This window comes from Engraulis encrasicolus, chromosome 12, assembly GCF_034702125.1.
Source record: "Engraulis encrasicolus isolate BLACKSEA-1 chromosome 12, IST_EnEncr_1.0, whole genome shotgun sequence".
Lineage (NCBI taxonomy): Eukaryota > Metazoa > Chordata > Actinopteri > Clupeiformes > Engraulidae > Engraulis > Engraulis encrasicolus.
The window spans coordinates 11855150-11878656 of NC_085868.1; the positions used below are offsets into that span (position 1 = coordinate 11855150).

The 23507-nt window shown below is 42.3% G+C and overlaps 2 protein-coding genes and 1 long non-coding RNA gene across 4 annotated transcripts in view; all 3 read right to left on the minus strand.

The window, feature by feature from the left end:
* Positions 1-2380: 2380 nt before the first annotated feature.
* Positions 2381-3023, minus strand: LOC134459332 (uncharacterized). The gene is made up of 3 exons (XR_010036834.1): positions 2910-3023; positions 2688-2751; positions 2381-2583 (listed from the first exon to the last, which is right to left on the minus strand). It is a non-coding gene; the product is annotated as an uncharacterized LOC134459332 (long non-coding RNA).
* Positions 3024-3240: 217 nt separating this feature from the next.
* On the minus strand, positions 3241-6369 carry ccl27b (chemokine (C-C motif) ligand 27b). Its single transcript, XM_063212539.1, has 3 exons — positions 6231-6369; positions 5689-5806; positions 3241-3842 (listed from the first exon to the last, which is right to left on the minus strand). The coding sequence occupies exons 1-3, from the start codon at positions 6280-6282 to the stop codon at positions 3719-3721; spliced, it is 294 nt and encodes a 97-aa protein (XP_063068609.1). The 5' UTR covers positions 6283-6369; the 3' UTR covers positions 3241-3718.
* A 383-nt stretch (positions 6370-6752) lies between these two features.
* The window catches only part of LOC134459333 (myosin-IIIb), a 60074-nt gene continuing 43319 nt past the window's right edge, over positions 6753-23507 (minus strand). Inside the window, exons 22-30 of one of the 2 annotated variants that reach the window (XM_063211654.1) lie at positions 23201-23292; positions 17553-17735; positions 17048-17181; positions 12676-12842; positions 11569-11658; positions 10481-10646; positions 9113-9433; positions 7630-7699; positions 6753-6989 (exon numbers count right to left, since the gene is read on the minus strand). In XM_063211654.1, the coding sequence (XP_063067724.1) occupies positions 6982-6989; positions 7630-7699; positions 9113-9433; positions 10481-10646; positions 11569-11658; positions 12676-12842; positions 17048-17181; positions 17553-17735; positions 23201-23292 (1231 nt within the window). In that variant the 3' untranslated portion in view covers positions 6753-6981. Of the gene's footprint in view, positions 6990-7629; positions 7700-9112; positions 9434-10480; positions 10647-11568; positions 11659-12675; positions 12843-17047; positions 17200-17552; positions 17736-23200; positions 23293-23507 lie in introns of both variants that reach the window. The other variant, XM_063211653.1, reaches the window with a different exon arrangement.

The following is a 23507-nucleotide window of genomic DNA, read 5'->3' on the forward strand; positions in this document are numbered from 1 at the left end:
CACTTTCTCAGGGTCAGGCTTTAACCCGGAGGCTGACAGAATGTGGCCATGGAAACGTACCTCTTTCAGCTTGAACTGCAGTTTTGTCAGGCTTAGTCGGAGTTTCACCTCCCTGCAGCGCTCCATCACCGCCCGCAGGTTCGCATCATGGTCCCTCTCTGCTTCCTCGTCGGAGTCACCACAACCCACGACTAAGATGTCATCAGCAATGGGTTCAACCCCTTTTAGCCCTGCTAAGAGTTCATGTTGCTTGCGCTGGTAAATCTCTGGAGCCACAGAGACCCCAAAGGGTAGCTTCAGCCAGCGCTTCCTGCCCCAGGGTGTCCAGAATGTGGTCATGAGGCTGCTCTCGTCATCTAGCTTGCACTGTAGGAATGCATGCTTGGCGTCCACTAAGCTGAAAAGCCTGGCCTTTGGCAACTTGTACAGGACATCCTCAAGCGTGGGCATGATGTAGTGTGAGCGTTTCAGGGCTTTATTCAAGAATTTTGGATCCAAGCAGATCCTCAATTTGCCTGGCTTTTTCACAATGACCATGTTGCTGATCCAATCAGTCGGTTCGCTGACATCCGCAATGTGACCATCCGCTTGGTACTGGTCCAGCAAGGCTTTCACATCCTCTTTCATGGCTATGGGGACGTTGCGGGGCGCACACTGAACAGGGTCGACGGTCGGGTCCAACTCAAAACGAACTACCCCAGGCACGGCTTCTACAGGTGAGTTGAACACATCCCCATATTGCTTGGTCAGCTGTTCTTTGGTGAAAACCGAGGGGTAGGTGTGCTCCACTGCATGCACCTCTGCAGGGCTCATGAACTTGATGAGGCCAAGGCGCTCGCAAGTGGTGCCTGACAGCAAGGGCTTTTGAGTGGTCTTGACCACTTCAAATGTCACTGGGTGTGTCTGGCCTTTGATCACACTCTCGGTTTCAAAAATTCCCATGGAGGTTAACATGTCACCAGAATAGAGCTTTAGTCTGGTTTTGCTGGGTTTCAGTGCAGTATTGGGTGCCAGTTTCATTTTGTCAGTGTAGCTCATGACATCACAAGTGGCTCCAGAATCGAGCTGGCACTGCTGCGACTTCTGATTTATTTGCAGTGTCACAAACCATTTTTTCCCTTTTGCCTGCACTGCTCCAATTGACTCGTGCATGTATATGTCAACATCATTGTTTGAATCTGAATCGGATAATTCTTCTACACAGTGCAGCTTTTTGTCATTTCTCTTACTCTTCATGCACATCTTTGCAAAGTGATTTTGTGTGCCACATAATTTGCATGCCTTTCCGAATGCTGCACAGTGCTGCCTGCCTTTTCGGTGCGTGTAGCCGCAGTATCGGCACATCTCCGCATCTGTGACCGAAGGGGGAGAATTGCTCGGTTTCGATTTGTTTGGCCTGAACCGTTGCTTGGCAACCGCATGGACCGCGTCTGCGTGCGATGTGGCGTCGGTGGACACTATCATTTTCATTCGCCTGTCTGTTTGCTCTGCGGCTCGACACGTCTCGATGGCACTGACAAGTGTTAAAGTCTTTTCTCTGAGCAGCCTGCGCCGAGTGCCTTCGTCTGAAATGCCCAGTACGATCTTATCCCGAATCATTTCATCCTTCAACTGCCCATACTCGCATGTTCCCGCCTTCTCTCTCAGCCTGGTAATAAAGCTGTCAATACTTTCCCCATCTTCCTGTTTACAGCGCCCAAACACGTATCTCTCATAGATTGTATTCTTAGCAGGTTTAAAGTACTCTTCCAGACCGTTGAGTATGGCTACAGGATCATTCTGCTGAACAGCGGTAAGATTCAGGTTATAACGGTAAATGTGTCTGCACTCACTTCCCATCACAGTTCGTAGCATAGCCGCTTGCACATTCTTCGGTCTGACAGATAGCCCCGTGACAAGTGAATAATCCTCAAACTCAGCCCGGAATACTTCCCAGTTGATGCTCCACTCACCGGTAAAGCTCATTGGTGACGGCGGGGGGATGTTGGGGGCCATGGCTGTGTTGGCGGGCAGCGCTATGCCCTGCTCGGCGGCTGGCTCGGCGGCTTGCTGCTGCTGTCCCTGCGCGGGTAGGTGGCTTGGCCCGGCGGCGTTCTGCAGACCTTCCGCGGGAATAACCGGCTCACTTGTGCCTTCAGACATGGTGGCTACGCTGACTGTAACTGTACGACGCTTACGTTTACGACGCCTCATTCAGTAACGAATTCACTTCTTACTTTTACTTCTGACACCATGTTCTGGTAAGTTTATAATAATGACACGGACTCTGAGGTAAGTATCATCACGCAAGTCGTGTATTGCCGGAAACATTACAAAGCCCTACTTCCGGGGTCGGTGTATATCATATTAAGAGTCATAACTAAACTAGACCCCGTAACAGTATGTACTCCATCTCTTCCACGACCAGCAATCGTCTGCGGTACTTTGCTGGGAGGCCTTGGACGCTGGCGAGACTGTCAGGTGTACCAGGCAAGGGATGAAGTGGACGGATCTGACTTGGAGTTGGCGTAGGCCTACTTGTTGAAGTCATAGGAGAGTTTGGGGCCAAATTCATGCTTGCCATGGTTTTCAACATATCTGCCACTGTAAACAAACGGACGGGCATAGTTAACCAAGCGTAGGCCTATTCTAATTAAAGCACTACTAAACGTTGCCTTTACATCTTATTTAGGGTAATAATAACTAACCATTCGGTCGAGGGGAACTCTGGCGGTTAGGGAACTTTATCATCGGGGCGTGAGGGCGCACAGCCTAAAACAAAATGTTACACTTCGTCAGATGTGTCATGACACCACACACACGAACGCACACATCTGAGGTTGCAGAATGGGTGGTAGTTTCAGAAACTGACAAAATATGTACGTTATATAATTCCCGCTACGCTATTTTACAGCAAGGGCGTTGTTTACCTTCACAGCCAACCTCCCGGCAGCTGCCATTTTCCTGTCATTCACGATTATTCTTCTTCCCACTGTGTCATTTGTAAGGCTCCGGTCTTTGGGTGAGTCCTGCCTTCTACTGGAGTGGAGTTCTCCAAGCACCAGGAGGAGGAGGAGGAGGAGGACCACCTTGTGTGTGCGTGCGTGTGTGTTTAGGACCACCTTGTGAGTCAGTATGTAGTCTAATGACACAATCAATAATAATATTTACCTTAATATCAAATAACAATAAAGTAAATCAATTAAATGACAATATTAATAAAAAAAATGAAAAAAAAAACAGTCATGTAGACAGGTTCAATCTACTTGTTTTATTTCACCCATACAAAATCATGAAAGAAAAATATAACACAAACAGCCCCATTTATATGAAATTAACCAGTGTAAAAAAAATCTCAAAAGTGAGAAATATTCACAATTTTCTTAAAAACAAAAAACAAACAACAACTTTTTTTCAACTTTATTTAGACAGGACAGTGAAGAGTGGGGCAGGAAATGAGTAAGAGACGGAGAGACTGGGGAAGGATCAGGGAGTGATCCGGGTTATGAATTGAAATCGGGTCACCCGCGCAGCAGTCCAGTGGCCAGCTGACTAAGCCACAGCTGGGCCAAAAACACATGATTTTCAACCCAGAAAGAGTGCATAAAAAGAAAAGGTGTTCCTACACTATCCAAGTAAATGTACAGTCGTTTATCCTCACTGTCAGACAGGCATCATCTACAAATAGGCCTGTTTGTAACCCATCATGATCATATGCTACTTGTCTGGCATGTCATCCTCAGATACTTGTCCTGCTGGCTTGTGCTTGCTTCTGCTGTTTCTGTCGCCTCCTCTCCTCGATCATGTTCAGGATTTTAATGACATTTTTGCTGGCGCAGTATCTTTTCCCCTTCACGTGCAATCTGGTGAGAGGAGATGGTTGCGTTTAGAGGAATGAAAATATATTACAAATCGTTTTTTTACAGCAATAATCAGGTGTGGTACCACACACTGGGCCCTTTGCGGAAAGATGACATGTGCCCCCCTCCAAATAAAAAACAACTTTTGACTCCTTGTGTCCAGGGCCGGATTAAGATTGCTGCGGGGCCCCAAAAATCACGACTATTTTGCATAGACAGTGTCATACAAGCTAGGAAGTAATAATAATATGTCTACCAACTCTACTCAACACGATATATTAATTTTTCAATACCACATCTTATAATTCTGCATTTCTTTCTTCACTTTTGACCAATCAGAGGCGCCCTGGCAGATGGGGGGGCCCTGGGCTGTATATAGCCTGTACATTAATCTGGCTTATTAGGTTATCTTTCCACTACAACATTCCTGGTAGTGACAGATGGCAGCTGATTGTGCTATGTAAAAGGCAGAAAAACTGAATTGAGAAAGCAAAAGTCATACGACTGCCGGGAATTCAGTCTGCCTGTGGCCCTTACATAAAATATGAATCAAGTAAAAAGGGAGTTTTTCCCTCACCCCTATTGCCCCCAGGGGCCTTATCTGAGCACCCCATTCAGTGTCACTATTTATTACTTATCCTGGGCCCAACCTCTGTGGACCTTATGCCTCTACAATCTCTATGTCCTCTTTAAACAGATTTCTCTACATCTACTCATTTACCTACAGTGCCTTCAAAAAGTCTACACACCCCTCCTCAAATGTCAGGTTTTTGTGATGTAAAAAATGTCAGAAAACCAAATAAATTCACCGCTTTTTCCACCTTCAATCTAAACTATTAACCTGTACAATGCAATTGAGAAACAAGCAAATGGAAATGGAAACAATAGAAAATAAAACACTTCAATTAACATGGTTGCATAAATATACACACCCTTAAATTAATACTAAGTTGCAGCACCTTTGGCTTGTCTGGGCCATTCCAAAACCTCAATATTATTCTGGTGAAGCCATTCTTTTGTAGATTTAGGCGTGTGGTTAGAGAAATTGTCGTTCTGAAAGATTAGTTCCTCTGCATCTTCACCTTTCTACCAGGGGGCCAAAGATTTTGTGCCACTACCACAGCCCCTGTGGAAATGAAGGCCCCAGTTACAGCTTTCGAAAAACAGAACAAAAGAACAATGCTGCCACCACCATACTTCATGTTAGGTATGGTGTTATTGCGGTGATGTTTTGCGCCAAACATACCCTTTTGAATTATGACCAAAAAGTTCAATCTTGGTGAGGTAAATATTGGAAAAAATACTTCTGTAATCTCACAAATGCATGTGGGAAGATGTGTTATGGTCAGGTGCCGAGGTTGAACATTTTGGACATAATTCCAAAAGGTATGTTTGGCACAAAACATCACTGCAATAACACCATACCTAACGTGAAGTATGGTGGTGGCAGCATTGTTCTTTTGTGCTGGTTTTCTTCAGCTGTGGGGAGGAGGGAATTATGAACATCTCCACAGGGGCCGAGGAGAACCTTTAAAAAAACTTTTATTTGGCCTCTCGTTTTCAAGCAAGTTATAGAATCCACATTTTAAACCTTCGGTTTTAAAAAGGTCCCATTGAGAGGACTTTGATGCATTTGTCACAATGGAGTTTTTATTTATTTTTATCCCATTGTGTTTTCATGTAAACGGATAAAAAATGATCCGTATTTAAAATGTCCACACACACGAGTAACCAGCACTTAAAACTGGTTCATTGAATCGCCAGGAGCAATATTATGTTTGGCAGGGTTTAGTAGAATTGCTTTCTGAATCCAGGAGGTGCGCCTCTGCCACTGCATGCAGACACTCACTTGACAGCATCAATGTCACAGAAACCGTTGCTGCTCTGGATGTCATATTTGTCCACCTGCTTCAGGAAGTACATGGGCACAAATGGAGTTGTTTTCACACAGCACTTTGGGATCGCCCCTGGGAAGAAAAGCCAGACCAAGAAAATCCAGAAACGACACGTTGATCTGAATGCCATTTGCCAATCAATCACAATAAACAGCTATAAAAATCAAGATCTATTGAACAAACCAAATCATAGGGTGAATTGCTGGGGTTGCTGAAAGAAAATAATTTTCATACTAGTAGGCCTATATCCCTCTCCATTTTAACTGATCATCTGATTATCAAAAAACACTGAGTCAGCAAAAGATGCACAATAAACAATTTAACAAAATAATGCTATTTGTGCTTCTTTTCAATGTGATATTATGAGAGTAAAAATCCTGTACACCTTCCCAAATGCAGTACAAACTAAGTGGAACTGTTAAAAACATTGGCTTAAGACAACATCTCAAACACAAAAGGTGCCCATCCAAGTCACAAATACAGGACGTTGCCTTACCTATGGCGGGTAAGGAGAGGCAGAAGATGAGAATGAGTGCCCTGAAATCCATCGGCTTAATCCTTTCCAGCAGAGCGAGAAGAGGAGAATCACAAGAACAAGCCCAATACAAGTCTGATCATCCAGCCGCAGAGCAGACGGCTTTTATTCGCAAGGACACGGTACGCCCCCAGGGCTAGTTTGCCACTCACTCATCGCCACACTCAGGTACAGTTAGGGATTATTAAAGAATCGTGAGAAGAAAACCTTAGGGGGGAATGTGGGAAAACCAAAACTGACAGTGGCAGCATGACTGGTTTCTTAGCTTTTTGAGTTCTTAGCTAAATGACAATATATAATAGGTTCATTCTAAATTCAAAGACAACGTTGTCAGTAGTTTGTAGAATGAAACAACACTGTTAATTTTACTCAAACACGTGGTAGGAAAATCAGAAAAACTATTCATTTGGAAGTGGACTAATTTTTTCCCACAACTGTATATTAAACCCTGGGACAAAGACACAGACAACTACTACTTAAAAACTGAAGTGTTTATTTCAGTGCATTAAAAAAAACAACATAATTTACATTTTAAATATGCCACATAAACATATTCACAATAGTCCATAAAAAATCTCTAAGGCATTTTTAAGGCCGTCGTTTCACAATTTGTTCTAAAAGAGTGTCTCAAACACACCCAGTTCAGATTAATATTACAGCAGCAGCAGAAAAGAAAAAAAAGTTGTTCAGATTGGTTCCTTTCTTCTGGATGCTAGGAGTCTGCGGAACAGAAGATAAGGTAACACCTTTACATCAGAAGGCACTTTACTGTAGCATCCATACACAAAGAGACGGAGACAGAAAGACACACATGAACACACAGGCATGCACGCACACACTTGTGGTTAAGCAGATGTCTTCATCATGACATCAAACAAATTCACAGAAGTTCATCCAAAAAAGTTTGTAACAAAAGAACACCTGTAGCACCGAAGCACAACACCAACTGACTTAGCTGAACTACAAGGCCACATGGGGATGGCAACTGCTTTGAAATAGACCCAATTCATACAGTACACAGCATTGTATAAAGTATGGCTTTTATTACCTCCGCCAAGGAGGTTATATGATCGCATGAGTTTGTTGTGTGTTCGGCTGTTCGCCTGTTTGCTATTAGTTATTATTGTATTGAGCCCTTAGCGTAGAGCCTATGTTATAACTTTACCGTCCGTCACCAGAATTATAATAGCTTTGTCTTAATCTGTTACTTAATACTAATTAATGTCATGTAATGTCTGTAATGATATAGCAATGTTGTTATGATGTAGTTGGGTATTTATAGCATATAGTGAATAGGTCCGCCGGCGACCCCATCTGCACTAAGAGGCTACGTGCAAGTTAACAGCAAAGTACAACTCACCTGTTCTCTTCCAGGGTAACCAGCGGTTGTTGGGGGCAACATCTTTTTGATCGGTACTCTCAGAAAATTGCTGAAAAGGAATAAATAAAAATATGTTATATCAGTCCATTTACAGGAAACGGGTCCACTTTCCAGGAACATCATTAAACAAACACTTGACATAATAGGATAGTAGGATGATGTGGTGTTGGGCACAGTGCCGATATTTTTCAACTCTCTGAATGGATTGAATGGGTTCCAACAGGATTAAACAAACAGTAAGATGTCTGTCATTCATAATGGGGATTTATGGGCCACAGATCTGAATAGAACAATGGGCTGTTATTTAAGTCTTCCCGTTGGCACAAATTATCCAAGTCTTATTGAATGAACCTGTCCCAGAGGCGTATTGAAATAAATTACACTCCCAGACAGCCTGTTTGGGCAGTAGGGGATGGGGTACAAAATGCAAGCTCCCTTACACTAAACGTAAACACACAAGAGGTGAAGTGTAGGGGGAACTGTAAGTTTATACAGAGCTCCTGCTTCCTATAATATGTGTATACATTTGAAAAATGCATGGACAAATAGGTATTCAGACAGCTCTGGTCTTCCATAGACGAACTGTCTAAATAGAAGTACAAACATGTAAGTTTGTGACCGTTCTCTGTTTGTTTGGACTTTATATCACATTGCCCAGACCAAACCTAGAGTGCAAGTCAAACTACTTCCTCCCATCTGTTCCTGTTGCTTGTAGTCTCTTGTAGCCTGATTATCATCGACTTTCAAATCTCATCGAGACTTGGTCTAACCAAGAGCATAACGATTAACATTTCCCAAATGGCATTTAACCAAACGGCCTCCCTTGGTTTGCTAATGGTTGTTTGCTTCCCAACGAAGTGGGGGGAGTTAACGATTTTTCGGGATCTCAGAAAGTAGGCTACTTACATTTCTCTTGACCTAACTAGTAGTGCGTCACTAGGAGGGCACGGCCTGGCTAAGTCTCATGGCTTAATGTCATTAAAATTCTCATTAATGATCAAAGTTTTATTCAATATCTCGCGCAAAGAAGCACAAAGAAAAAGGCCAACATCTCAATATTTGCAATCTGGACGTTGAACGGGTGAACAGTAGAGGTGCACCGAAAATTCGGCCGCAGAAAATATTCGGCCGAAAACGCAAAAACACTTTCGGTTTTCGGCCGAAAGCCAATTGAGTGACCGAATCAGAGGCCGAATAGAAAATGAATTGAAAATGGGCATTAATTACACTAATTTCAGTTCTACTCTAACGTTTGAAGACTTCAAATTCACATTTATTTTCTTTAAAAAAACATGTCTAAAAATGCATTGTAAGCCGTAGATTTAAGCAATATTTAAAAATGTGAAAAATCTAACTTTTGGTAACTTTTAATTGAATTGTAATATTCGGTTTCGGTTTCGGCCACAAATTTTCATTTCGGTGCACCTCTAGTGAACCGTCCTCTGTGGTCAGTTCCCCTCACCTGCTGCAGCTGCTGGATCTCCCTCATGGCCAGCCGTATGGAGGGGTAGAGGCGAGGCACGGCCTTGTCCTTCCCCTTCCCATCCGCCTCCTGCTGGCTGGCCAGGGCGTCCAGGCGCTTGCGGTGCTCTGAGATCCTGCGCAGGACGGGCGGCTTCTCCGGCTGGAGTCCCGCGGAGCCGGAGCTGGAGGTGCGGTGGTCAGGGGGCACGAAGAGCCGCTGGAGCTCCATGGCCAAGGGGTCGGGCCCACGGTGGGGGACCTCCGGCGGGGAGGGGATCATGAACTCCAGCTCCTCGTAGTCCGGCGCCTGCTCACAGGACTGGGGGAATACACAGACAATGGATATACATTATTTTGGTAACACTTTATAATAATGTCTGCTTAGTAAAGACGTAGTAAATAATTTACTAATGATGAATGAAACATTAACAAATGTTTTTATCATTAACTAAGTTTTATTAATGCTTTATAAGATCTACAAATAATATATACAATATTTTACATACCTTATAACAGAGCATTTTATTCATTTACAAGCAATTTGTAAATGTTTGATAAATATAAGATATTATTATAACATTTCCTAGTCATTTACAAACATTTGTTAATGTTTTGTTCATCAATAGTTAATTATTTATTAAGTCTTTATAATGCTTTTTTGCATCCATTATTAGTGTTACCATTATTTTTAACATCTAGTGCATGCTTAGCATATGCAGTCATACTGGCATGCATGGCATATTGTGGGGTTGATTCAACATGGGTGTGACCATCACTTCTACTCATACATACATACATACATACATACATACATACATACATACATACATACATACATACATACATACATACATACATACATACATACATACATACATACATACAGTACATCTACTGTAATAAGGAGAGAGAAAGAAAGGAAGAGGAGAAAGTAGAAGGACCGCATATGATCAATGGAGGGAGAAAGAGAGAGAAAAAGAGAATGCCAGGCAGACATGAAGAGGGGCCAGACAGGGAAAGAGAAAAATATATGTAGAATGATGTAGACCGGGCGATGTAGCCCAGCAGCGAGATGGGGACAAGGAAAGAAGAAAGATGATGGTAATGGTTCAAGAAAAGAAAGACACACTGTTGCTGCTCCCAGTTTATTAAACACAACGTTTCGACCAGTCTAGTCTTAGTCAGGTGTGTACACCTACACCTGACGAAGACCAGACTGGTGGAAACGTTGTGTTTAATAAACTGGGAGCAGGAAGAGTGTGTAGACCTTCTTTCTTTTCTTGTTTCATCGTGTTTAAGTCCGGCACCTGTTTTATCTGGAGGTGCGCGCGCTCCAAAATGCTACTATGATGGTAATGGTTCTCACCTGTCCACAGGGCACGGTGAGGAGCTCCATGAAGGGCTTGATGCCCACCTGCGTGTGGTACTCCACCAGGTCCACCAGGGAGGCATGGGCACGGTCCTCACCCAGGATCACGTACTTCCCATTGCACTGCATCTCAATCATGTAGTGCCGGCAACGATTCGCCCCCCTGTAGGACGACCACATTATGACACATTTGCACACTGAGGAAGGCAGAACGCCGAAACGCGTCGGAGTAATAAAGAAACCTATGCATGGTGCGACCTTTTTTCATTTTTACAATATTAACCCCTTAGCGCAGCACTATGGCTCTCTGTAATGTCATGGCAATGTTGTTATGATGTAGTTAAGCATTTTCAGCAAGTGAAAAGGGTCGCCGGCGACCCCTGTTGCAATAAGAGGCTACAAGGAAGAGACAACCTGTTGGGTGACGCCTGCTCCAACCCTTACGACCACATTTATAATCAATGTCTTGTCTAGTATGAGTTTTGCAAAGATTAATGGCAGACGTTTCTGACCGCCATGCACATTTCATATAGGCACTGTGCAACACCAAGTCACAGTGTAATGATGGTATGTCCTAAATTGTGAATGACATATAGGTTTTGTAGTTACACCATGGGGTTGTTTGTATAACCAATTCATAAAGAGGGCGGGCATTAGTGAGAAAAAGTTTGTCAATGTAACAGATTTTTTTTTCAAAAATAGTATATATTCTTTTATCTTTTAAGAGTTTATTTTTATGCCAGGACAGTGAAGGAGTGACAGGAAATTAATGTGGAGATAGATGTGGGGAAGGATTCGCATAGAACCCGGGCCGGATTGGAACCCAGGTCAGCAGCGTAGCAGGCCAGTGCCCTACCATTAGAGCTACGGCAGGGCCCAGTGTATCGGATTTGATACTTTGATACATTGTTGTCAAAAATCCAGATATTTCGTTTACCATAGCAGAGGAGTAAAACAACCGAAGATGTTTTTAAAGAAAGGGAGACAGATGGGTCTCAAATAGCTTCACTTATTATGAACACAGTTGCAGAATTCAGTGATTTATTTGTTGATGAGCTTCCAAACTTTATCCTGCGTTCTTGTACCTGAATGTGAGTGTGTATCCTTCCCGGCTCTGCCCAACACGGACCAGAAAGCATCCGAAGGGCTTGTCAGTCAGGAGGTCTTCTGCTCGCCTGAGAAAATCAAAACAACAACAACAAAAATCACTCATTGAGCAACATATGCTACAGCTATATATAGCTATTCATAATTGTCATTGTTAGAAGTATTATTATAATTGTAAAATGAGTGCATCAGAAATGTAGGTGATAGGGGCCTTTACAGACGGCAAAGACACTCTGAAAACAAAACACAGATTGAGCAACATACCCTACAGCTACCACAATACCACAACCAAACAACCTGGAACATTCTACTCCCACAACCCTGTAGCCTACTACCACTACTGCCACTGGAATAACTTTCAACATTTTGGCAGTTTGGCAATTATCAAACCGTCAACAAGCTCCTTTTGATAACATGTCAGGACAAGAATGTGGCAATCCGAAAGATGGATATCTGCAATTAGACACAACTGCCACCGTCAATGCTACATGTTGACTTAATAATCTGTTGGATTTCAGGTTTTTAAAGAAATGGAGGAAGTAGTTGTGTCTGGAGGAGCAGCAGCTTCTGATGTGTTGACATCTTAACAGCTAGTGAAAACAAAAGCTGGAATCTTGCATCAGACACCCACTCAAACCAACACTAAATCATCAAACACCCCAGCGCATTTCTCATGCATTTGGCTCACATGCATCTCTCGGTCTCTCTATCCCTCTCTCTCTCTCAGATTGTCAGTAGGCCCTATCAATTGTCTGCCATTACGACAACATTATGCGTTTGCTTTAAGAATAGTCAATACTATCCCTGCCGTGGCCTAACGGTTGGGCACTGGGTTACTACGCTGGCGACTCGGATACTGTATATGTTTGGCCTTTTATAGCTTTATTTAGAATAGCACAGTGTGAGAGTGTGACAGGAACCAAATAGGAGAAAGAGAGGGGATAGATCTGCAAAGGACCTGACACCGGAATCGAACTCAGAATGCCTGCGTAATGGTATGGCGTCTTAGCTCATTGAGCCATCGCAGCCCTACACCTTTCTAAACCTTTCAGTGCACCTGTGGTTTTTGGCAAGCGGGAACTCACCGGCGCGTGATCATCCCATGAAACCAGCACGGGAACTCGCCGTTGCGAACCACCTTGCGGGCCTGCGTCTCCCGGAACCATCTGATCGTGTTCCGCCGCCGCTTGTGCTTCTCTCGGACGCGCTCCTCATGAGCAAGTCCCCCTAGGTCGTTGTCAAACGGCGTTGCCTGTCCAGGAACAGTATGTCAATAAGTAAGGAAGTCATAGAATTTGTCAAACATTTAAAGGAACAGTCCACCATTTTTTGGAAATATGCACAATCACATTCATTGAATGGGTTCACTCACTCAGATCATTGAACCGGATGGTACCAAAAACAGTACCAAGTGGTCCCATTCAGTTCAATGATACATACTAAGAAGTAATATCATTAGACTCTTAGAACAACTGGAAGAACAGGAGAAAGTTAAATCTAATTATTTCAATCAAGGGGAGGTGGAAATGAGCTTATTTCCATGGACTGTTCCGTTAAAAAAAACAATGAAGACTGACCAAAGTGCTGTAACGGACACTACTAGCAATAAAACGAACACTACTAGCAATAAAAACATCACAGGATCTAGCAGCAGAAAAGTGGAATACACGCACACACTCCAATAGATGTATACAATCACAGCCTGCACAGTTGCAAAACAGACACAAATTACCCCACACACTTACACAGTAGAAGATCAACACAGTAGAGCATGATAGCATGGAACAAAAAATAAAAAGTATACATGAAGCATTAAAAAAAGCAAGATAAAAGTTTGATTTAGAAAAGAGAAGACTTAACAAATTACGAGCCAAATGCCAAAGTACCGTATAAAAACGCTATGAGTCTGGATTTGAACGTGGTGATCGGGGGAGCAGATCTGATGTCGAGGGGGAAACCGTCCCAGAGCCGGGGGCCCTAAACAGCAAAATCACGGTCACCTTTTGTGCTTGAGGCGGGACCCGGTCAACATGGAGGAGACCTTTGTAAGAGGATCTACGGGACGCTGCCGTAGCTGCAGAGTAGCGTTTCTCAACGGGGGCTCTACAGTCCCCCGAGGGGCGTTGAGAGGGATACAGCTGAGAGGGTGTGTTGCTTAGTTGCCATTGGGGAACATTAGTCTATTTTATTCTTTAATACTAAGGGGGGGCGTTGGCAGGCTTTTAATGAGGTCAGGGGGGTGTTGAGGAGGCTTATGATGAGGTCCAGGGGGCGTTTGATCAAAAAAAGGTTGGGAACCAGTGCTGTAGCATGTCAGAGATGTACAGTAAGAAGCACAGGTGTTAAATCCCTGGTTCAGAGGGAAACAAAACCTGCCACATTTTCCTTCAAACACAGGTGTCTTCACTGAGTCACTGGGCTCCCCGTCTGGAGTGCTCATTACAACCATCTGATTCAGTGCTGGTTGGATCAAATTTGCAGAAGCGGTTTTTAAAGGGACACTGCGCAAGAAATGGTCAAAAAAGGTACTGCAACTATGCTGCTCATTGAAACTGGGCTGCCTATTGCCAAATTTGATCTTTACATGAAAGTTTACTAAGTAATAAACAAATATTTTCTAGTATGGTCCAAGTAGAGTCATTTTTGCAGCTAAAAATGGCTATTTTTGGAAATTCAGAATGGCGGACCATGGAGAAGATCCCCTTTTTCATGTATGAAAAGTGCAATTTTTCCAGTCATAATGAATACCTAGAATTTGATGGTGGTGGTAAGTCTTCATGAAAAAGGTAACATTGGTGAATGGGCAGCATAAATTCTGGAAATAAACTTTTGACTGTTTACCACTGGACATACTTATTTTCCTGCTTACCACAAGCAAAGACTGTGATCTGGCGGAGCTGGCCCAGTTACTGGGAACCTCTTTGTGTGTGTGTGTGTGTGTGTGTGTGTGTGTGTGTGTGTGTGTGTGTGTGTGTGTGTGTGTGTGTGTGTGTGTGTGTGTGTGTGTGTGTGTGTGTGTGTGTGTGTGTGTGTGTGTGTGTGGTGTGTGTGTGTGTGTGTGTGTGTGAGTGTGCGCGTGGGTGTGTGGTTGTCTATACACTTACCTGTACTTTACTGTGACATTGTGAGACATTTTCACCCCTATCATACTCTGTACATTGCCTACTTCTACAAACTATACTATATCATAGATGTATCTGTCAACACTGGTCATGTTAAGACTGTCTACCTTAACTGACAGAGTATGTTTTCTGCACATGGTCTATCCCAACTCACAGAATGTCTTTTTGCACAATTACCTTTTTACATTTTTTACATATTACTTTTTCACATTCTTTATCTTTACTATTTTTATTTTTATTTTCCCCTCCTTGATGACTATTCCTGTGTTATTTGTGTCTTGAAATGTCCATGTGGGCATTTGTCTATTTGTGTATTTATGTACAGTGCCTCCCGAAAGTCTACACACCACTGTTCAAATGACATGTTTTTGTGATGTGAAAAACTGACCGAAAGACAAATAATTTCACAACTTTTCCCACTTAAATCTAAACTATTATCGTGCACAATGCAGTTGAAAAACAAGACCAAAGTTTTAAAGGGAAAGAATAGAAAATAAAAAACTTGAATTAACATGGTTGCATAAATATGCACACCCTTGAACTAATACCTTGTTGCAGCACCTTTCCTTTGATTACAGTACTCAGTCTTTTTTTAGTAAGACTCTATCAGCATGGCAAACGTTGATGTGACAATTTTTTCCACTTATCTTTGCAAAAGCACTCCAAATCTGACAGATTGTGAATGCATCTCATCTGCACAGCCCTTCTCAGATCGCCCAACAGATGTTCCGTGTCATACAGGTCTGAACTCTGTCTGGGCCATTCCAAAACCTCAATCTTATTCTAATGAAGCCATTTTTTGTTGATTTTTGGCATGTGTCTGAGGTAATTGTCGTTCTGAATGATTAAGTTCATCTGCATCATCACCTTTCTAACAGGGGGCAGAAGGTTTTGTCATAATTCCTTCCTCCCTGACTTAAGCCCCAGTTACAGCAAAAGAACAACAGTCACATAGCATGATGCCGCCACCACCATGCTTCACTTTACGCATGGCGTTACCTTGGCAATGTAGTGTTGTTTTTGTGCCAAACATACCTCTTGGAATTATGTCCAAAATGTTTGACATCGGTTTCACCTGACCATCACATATCTTCTCACATGCATTTGGGAGATTACAGAAGTATTTTCTGCTAGATTTACTCCACCAAGAGATTGAACTTGGTCATAATTCCAAAGGGTATATTTGGCACAAAACATCACCCCAATAACACCATACCTAACATGAAGTATGGTGGTGGCAGCATTGTTCTTTTGTGCTGTTTTTCTTCAGTTGTAACTGGGGCCTTCATTATGGAGGAGAGAATTATGAAAATTTCCATAGGGGGCGTGGTAGTGGCACAAAACCTTCGGCCCCCTGGTAGAAAGGTGAAGATGCAGAGGAACTAATCTTTCAGAACGACAATTTCTCCAAGCACACGCCTAAGTCTACAAAAAGAATGGCTTCACCAGAATAATATTGAGGTTTTGGAATGGCCCAGACAAGCCAAAGGTGCTGCAACTAAGTATTAATTTAAGGGTGTGTATATTTATGCAACCATGTTAATTGAAGTTTTTTATTTTCTATTGTTTCCATTTAAAGCTTTATGCTTGTTTCTCAATTGCATTGTACAGGTTAATAGTTTAGATTGAAGGTGGAAAAAGCTGTGAATTTATTTGTCTTTCGGTCATTTTTTTACATCACAAAAACCTGACATTTGAAGAGGGGTGTGTAGACTTTTTGAAGCCACTGTAAGCTACTGGATACCTGAATTTCCCCCTGGGAATTAATAAAGTTCCTCTACTCTACTCCTCTACTCTAAACAACTAAAAATCTCACACAGTGTCCCTTTAACTTTCTGAACCCTGGGATTGATACCTCTGGCAAGAAGGGGCCTGATATGACCACGCAGTGACTTGAAAGCCAAAAGGAAATTTTTGAAGTGAATTAGAAAGCAGATACAGGAAGCCAGAGCAGGGCGGAGCTGTGGGAATGTTGGGGCGAGCCATTCTATTCAACGGAACATTGCGATGAGCCAAGTAGCAACAAGCAGCTACCAATGTCTGGCATGAAAACAGTAATTGGATGATCAAAATATAACATAATATAATGTAATAGAACAGAATAAAATAGAGTAGAATACAATAAAATACAATAGACAAATGGATATAAGTGGTATAATGTCTTATAACCTCGATGAGCCAAGTAGCAACAAGCAGCTACCAACGTCTGGCATGAAAACAGTAATTGGATGATCAAAATATAACATAATATAATGTCATAGAACAGAATAAAATAGAATAGAATACAATAGAATAGAATAGACAAATGGATATAAGTGGTATAATGTCTTGTAACCTCGAAGAGCTTGCTGCGAGGCCGTGGCACGGGGGTCAGGTGTGCTGCCTGGGGGCCCGTGAGGAAGGAGCGAGGCCTGGGCTCCGGCTTCTTCTTGGAGGTGCGGGGTAGAGGGACTGGCGGCGACACCGGCCCTGGGAAACACAAACCAACTACATCCAATTGGCAGGAATTGCACGCAGAGTGATGAATACAAAACAAATGTTTTTAAAAAAAATAGTGCCACTTCCGAATGGAGCAAAGAGAGAGATGGTTTTCTTGTATCTTGGAATGTGTTATGAAGGTCATGTAGCTTGGAATGTGTTATGAAGGTCATGTAACTTAGCTTGGAATGTGTTACAGACTGTGAATGTGGATAGCAGTTTTGCCACATGTCATATTTATTTCAAGACAAAGTTACTGATTCCAATGGAATCAATTTGAGTGGTCTTACTGTAGGAGCAAGTAATTCAATAGGCAATTCATCGAACCACCATTCTAAACGTGATTGAAAGCAACAACTCACTCTTGTTCTCCTGCTCAATGAGTCGTCGCCTCCTCTCCTCCTCTTCCTCCTCCAGCTGTCTCCTCCTCTCCTCCTCGGCCTCTCTCCTCCTACGCTCCTCCTCCTCTCTCTGGGCCTGCCTCTGCCTCTTCATCTCCTCCACCAGCTCCAGGTACCGCCGCCTGCACATCACCGCTCTGTAATCTACAGTGCACACATACTGGCCTTAGTCAAGAGCAAGGAGAGTAGAGACAGGAGGGCTTACTCACGTCATAACAGCGTATTACGAGATGATGGCGAGGGGAGTATGGAAATGTTATTCTTCTTCTACGGTCAGTATTGGAAGTATCAGGTAAGCATAATCTACAGTGCACACATACTGGGCTTAGTCAAGAGTAAAGCTACTTCCACACATGTAGCTACTCGCTATTTCCTGAGTACTATCAGTCCATACTATGAAGCTGTTTCCATCTAGCCTTCTATTTTTGAAAACGCATTAGTTTTGGCCTTCTGTCTCCACGTAGCCAGAGTTTTAAAATCCACATATCAAAAATCCGGCTTTAAAAATATCCCATTTAGGGGGGTAAAACGCACATGTAACGCACATGTTACAATGGAGTTTTTATTGTTAACCACCTGTTGCATTTCCAAATATAAAAATATCCTGCTACGTGGAAACAGCACCTACGATATAATTGCCTGACTCTTGCCCGACCTGTGGTTCCGCGCAGCTTCGTGAGCTCCACCACTAGGTCTGGGAGACTGTAGCAGGATTCAATTTCTCCACTTAACAAATAATCTGAGCATTTATTGCTTCAATATCATATTCCTTCAAAAACATTTTCTGTTGGCCCTACTGTGGCTGATATGGTAGGGCACACGTTTACCAGTCAGCCGACCCGGGTTCGATTCCCGGTCCGGGTCCTTTGCCGGTCCTTCCCAGTCTCTCTCTCCCAGCTCACTTCCTGTCTCTCCTCCACTATCCTGTCTCACAAAAACCAATAAAGGCTGAAAAGCCCCAAAAAAATACTTTAAAAAAAAAAAATTCTGTTGATCTTCAAAGCGTCAATATAGTCTATAATATGTCCTGTGACTCCTTAATGCGAGCTGCCATTGATATTGGGGTCATTCCACGCCAAATCTCCGAATCATCCCGCACGACCATCTCAGATTTGGCAGAAAAAAATCAAGGAGGTTCACAAACGTCCCAATAGGGAAAGTGCAAAATTATAGCTCTCAACTCCTCACAGTTTTGTCATTAAAAATGTTTTTGTCAGGTACTCCCCTGACTCGTTTGGAACAGACTTCTCAGAGAGCCCACTTTCAGATTGCCGTATCTAAAAAACTGCTTTAAGTAGGTCCTTACAAATTTCAAGGGGTAACATTTGGAACATGTACTTGTGAAATGTGGACTTTCACACATCCTCTTGTCATTTACCACCGTTTTCTGGGGGCTTAAAGTTGCTTGAAAAATTCTCACCTTTGAATTTGTGGGCATCTTTGAAGGACTGTGGTAAGCGCAGTTTTAAAGGCAGAGGTTTGATATGGACAATGTATGTTCCCGACCATTCTGTGCATGTTGTGTTGAAAGACTGATCTTCTGTGATGAACAGTTTAGAAGATATGAAGTCTTTAAAATGGAAAAACTGAAACTTGGTGCCATCTTTGCCATGTCATTAAAAAAAAATGTCACGACTCACCACCATATTATCAACAGTTTTGGAAAGATTAGATGTCTGTTCTTAACATATCCAAAAACTGTGATGGTATTCTGCCTCATTTGGTCACAATGATTTTTCAAAAACCCACTGTTGGGTGACTTCCATAGCTCCTATGAAAAATTGATATTAGTGGCATCTTCTCCATGTTATACAAAAGAAATGACACAACTCACCACTATGACATTTACAGTTTTAGAAAGACTCAATGTCTGTTTTTAACATATCCAAAAACTGGGGTGGTGCTCTGTCTCATTTTTTAAGAATAGACTTGCAAAAACGGCTGTGTGACATCTTCAGCTTGCTGCTCTATTGAGGTGGGGCCCCTGCTCTGATCTTTGCAGGCTACATGGGGGCCCTATCTACCAGTATTTGCCATGAGGCCCTATGTGCAATTGTTCCGCCACTGTGAATGACTTGAGCAATTGGAGTCAGACATTTTTGACACAAGATATTTGACTTGAGTATTTTCGACACACTCAATATAATACGGCAAAAAAGTAAAAGTGGCTGTTGACAGAGTTTTTTTTCAGCTTTTTCTGAAACTACATTTCAGTAAATCAAAGGTTATAGACGTGTGTAAACTTCATCTTTAGGCACTGAAAACCAAATACTGGAATAAAGTGATGAAATGTTGAATCACTGAAACATCCTGTAGATCTTGAAACAAGTACATCCTGACTATCACCACATCTCAATGCTTTTTATTACAATTCATAACAATCTTTAATAACTTGTTTACCAACTTTGATGCAGTTCTGAGGTCTGCTGTGGATTATTTTGGATTGTGTATGAGATATTACCTTTTATCATGTGATTATTCTTTCTACATTTGATTTGTGTTTCACTCCATGTATACATGTATGTCCATTCATGCAAACTCATCAGGGTTAATGTAGATCATCACACATCAATGCTTGCACAGCTTAGCTCTGTGACAGAGCTGACCCTTGATCAGCATTCAGTCTGAATTGCAGTGGTTTGGCACCATGCTCAGGGTAGCTCAGTCATGGTGATTGGAGGGGCAGGACAGCTGTTTAGTCAGGTTACCTCCTTACGAACAGTCTCCTCCTTTTGTATCATCACTGTTTTTTTCTCTTCTCCATGATAATAAAAGTGTCCCACCCCCCAAAAAAAAACCATGACAAAGGTGACCTGTTCATAGAACTTGGCCCCGCCCCAGTCCTAACCATGACCGAGGAACCTAGCGCATTGTATTGGTTCATGGCAAAGGTCTATATGTTAGGTCATTTCATATGCACCTCTACTAACAGTACAAAGTTGCAGAAGTGATGGGAAATTTGAAATATATTGAAATAAAATTTCAAAATAGCTTAACAGCTAAAAGAAATTTGTTTAAAAAATCATCTGCTGAAACAAAGTTTGGAGAACATCCTGTATCAAGAATATGTGTTAACAATGCTACTTAACAAATTAGAATGATTCAACTAATTTATCACTACTGCAATTCAAGACTTACTTTACGGTATAATAGCAAAATGTTAACTCCTACAGTGTTGAGGTTTAAACACATGGCCATAACCTTTAATTCACGAACATTTAGTTACCAAAAAATGTAGTTACCTAAAAGCTAAAATAAAAATAAAAATAATAATGGTATATAAATCACTCAACTGTTTCTTATTGTGTGCTTCAAAAATACTCAAGTCACATTTCTTGTATCAAAAATGCCCAAGTCAAACTGCCTGTCATTCAACAGTGTCAGCCCAGATAGATTGGCACCCAAAAGTCTGCAAAAGTCATGATTATGGCCCCTACCACAAATTCAGGAGGGCCCTGGACAAATGCCCTGCTTGTCCCCCTATAGCTCCGCCCCTGGTAATTCATGTGACTTGGGCATTTTCACAGGAGCTGCTGATGCAACAGCAAAGGGTTTTTTCAAGAGTAATTACAAGACATTGATGCAGAACACCATCCCAGTTTTCGGATATGTTACAAACAGACATCCTATCTTTCCAAAACTGTTCAGTTCATTGTGATGATTGTTGTCATTGTTTTGGTATAGCATGGCAAAGTTGCCCCCCAATATCAGGTTGTCATAGGAGCAGTGGAAGTCACACAACAGTGGGTTTTTAAAAAATCATTGTGACCAAATGAGGCAGAATACCATCCCAGTTTTTAGATATGTTAAGAACAGACATCTAATCTTTCCAAAACTGTTGATAATATGGTGGTGAGTCGTGACATTTTTTTTTAATAACGTGGCAAAGATGGCACCAAGTTTCAGTTTTTCCATTTTAAAGACTTCATATCTTCTTATCTGTTAATCGCAGAAGATCAGTCTTTCAACACAACATGCACAGAATAGTTGGGAACATACATTGTCCATATCAAACCTCTGTCTTTAAAACTGCACTTACCACAGTCCTTCAAAGATGCCCACAAATTCAAAGGTGAGAATTTTTCAAGCAACTTTAAGCCCCCAGAAAACGGTGGTAAATGACAAGAGGATGTGTGAAAATCCATATTTCACAAGTACATGTTCCAAATGTTACCCCTTGAAATTCACAAGGACCTACTTAAAGTAGTTTTTTAGATACAACACTCTGAAAGTGGGCTCTCTGAGAAGTCTGTTCCAAACGAGTCAGGGGGGTACCTGACAAAAGCATTTTTAATGACAAAACTATGACGAGTAGAGAGCTATAATTTTGCACTTTTCCTATTGCGACGGTTGTGAACCTCCTTGATTTTTTTCTGCCAAATCTGAGATGGTCGTGCAGGATGATTCGGAGATTTGGCGTGGAATGACCCATTGAAGCAATATGCTCTGACTGGTTTTTGACTGGAGAAATGGAATCCTGCTACAGGCTCCCAGACCTCCGTGTGTATTGGACCGCCACCAAGGGGCTCTAGAGCCACACACACACACAGACACACACAGACACAGACACAGACACAGACACAGACACAGACACAGACACAGACACAGACACACACACACACACACACACACACACACACACACACACACACACACACACACACACACACACACACACACCCCCCTCTGGTAGGAACCAGGCTAATGATGCAATGGTGTGGGTTCTGAGTCAAAAAAATATTTTAACTTCTGCAAGACAGAGGACAGAGTAAGCGAGGACAGAGTAGCCAGTAGCAACATCAAAGATGGAAAAACAGGCAAGATATTGACATAAGACAAGATACTTTTCTCTCATTGATGATGTTGATGAGTGGCGTACACATGTCCATCTAATCCAAACCAAAAAAAAATGTAATTTTATATTGCACAATGCTAGGGTCATCTTTTATATTTTTTGTGGCATTTAGGTTTTGCATATAAACTGGTGGTATTTGCAATTTCTGTTATTTTTATAAAAGAATCAAGAATCATAAAACAAACAGAAAGCCAAGACAATGTTCGCAAATTCATATCTCGACTGAATCAATCATTAGTTAATGCCTTGCAAATGGGATTCAGTTTATGTAATTGAGCGGTTTAGTAAAATTACATAAAACCATCAGTAAGCTGATTCTAGGCAGCCACAGATATGAGATCCCAAACAATCACTGGCAGCACCATCAAGGTCAGGTGGCACCGAGGTGCTTTTTACTTCATCTACTTGTGGCAAGATGTGCTACAGGTGAACCCAATGATTTACTACCTTGGCATGTTACCTGGTGCCTTGGGCATGAAGAAATTAAAGAGCCAATCACCCATCCGCAGGTAGGTACAGACACAGACACAGACACACAGAGACACAGACACACACACACAGACACACACACACAGACACAGACACAGACACAGACACAGACACAGACACAGACACAGACACACACACACACACAGACACACACACACACACACACACACACAGACACACAGACACACAGACACACACACACACACACACACACACAGACACAGACACAGACACAGACACAGACACACCTCGAACTGACACATACTTTTCTGGATGACAACAGCAGCCCTCCCAAGCATATCGAGGAGACGAGCCAACTCTTCCTGGTGCCAGTACTTGAAGAACAGACGTGAAGACCTGTCGCAACAGAAGACAGACGTATTTAATGACAGCGCAGAGGACTCAATCACTCCACAGGCTCCAGCATTTGATGAAAGGAAAACTGGTGAGGGAAAGTTCAGGTGTCAGTTTGAACCGTTTGTCCAAACAAGACTTCTATTTATTCAGATGTTCACACTGAGGGATTAGATGATGAATCGTTCGGGAAATAGAAAAGTCTTTCAAGTATATGG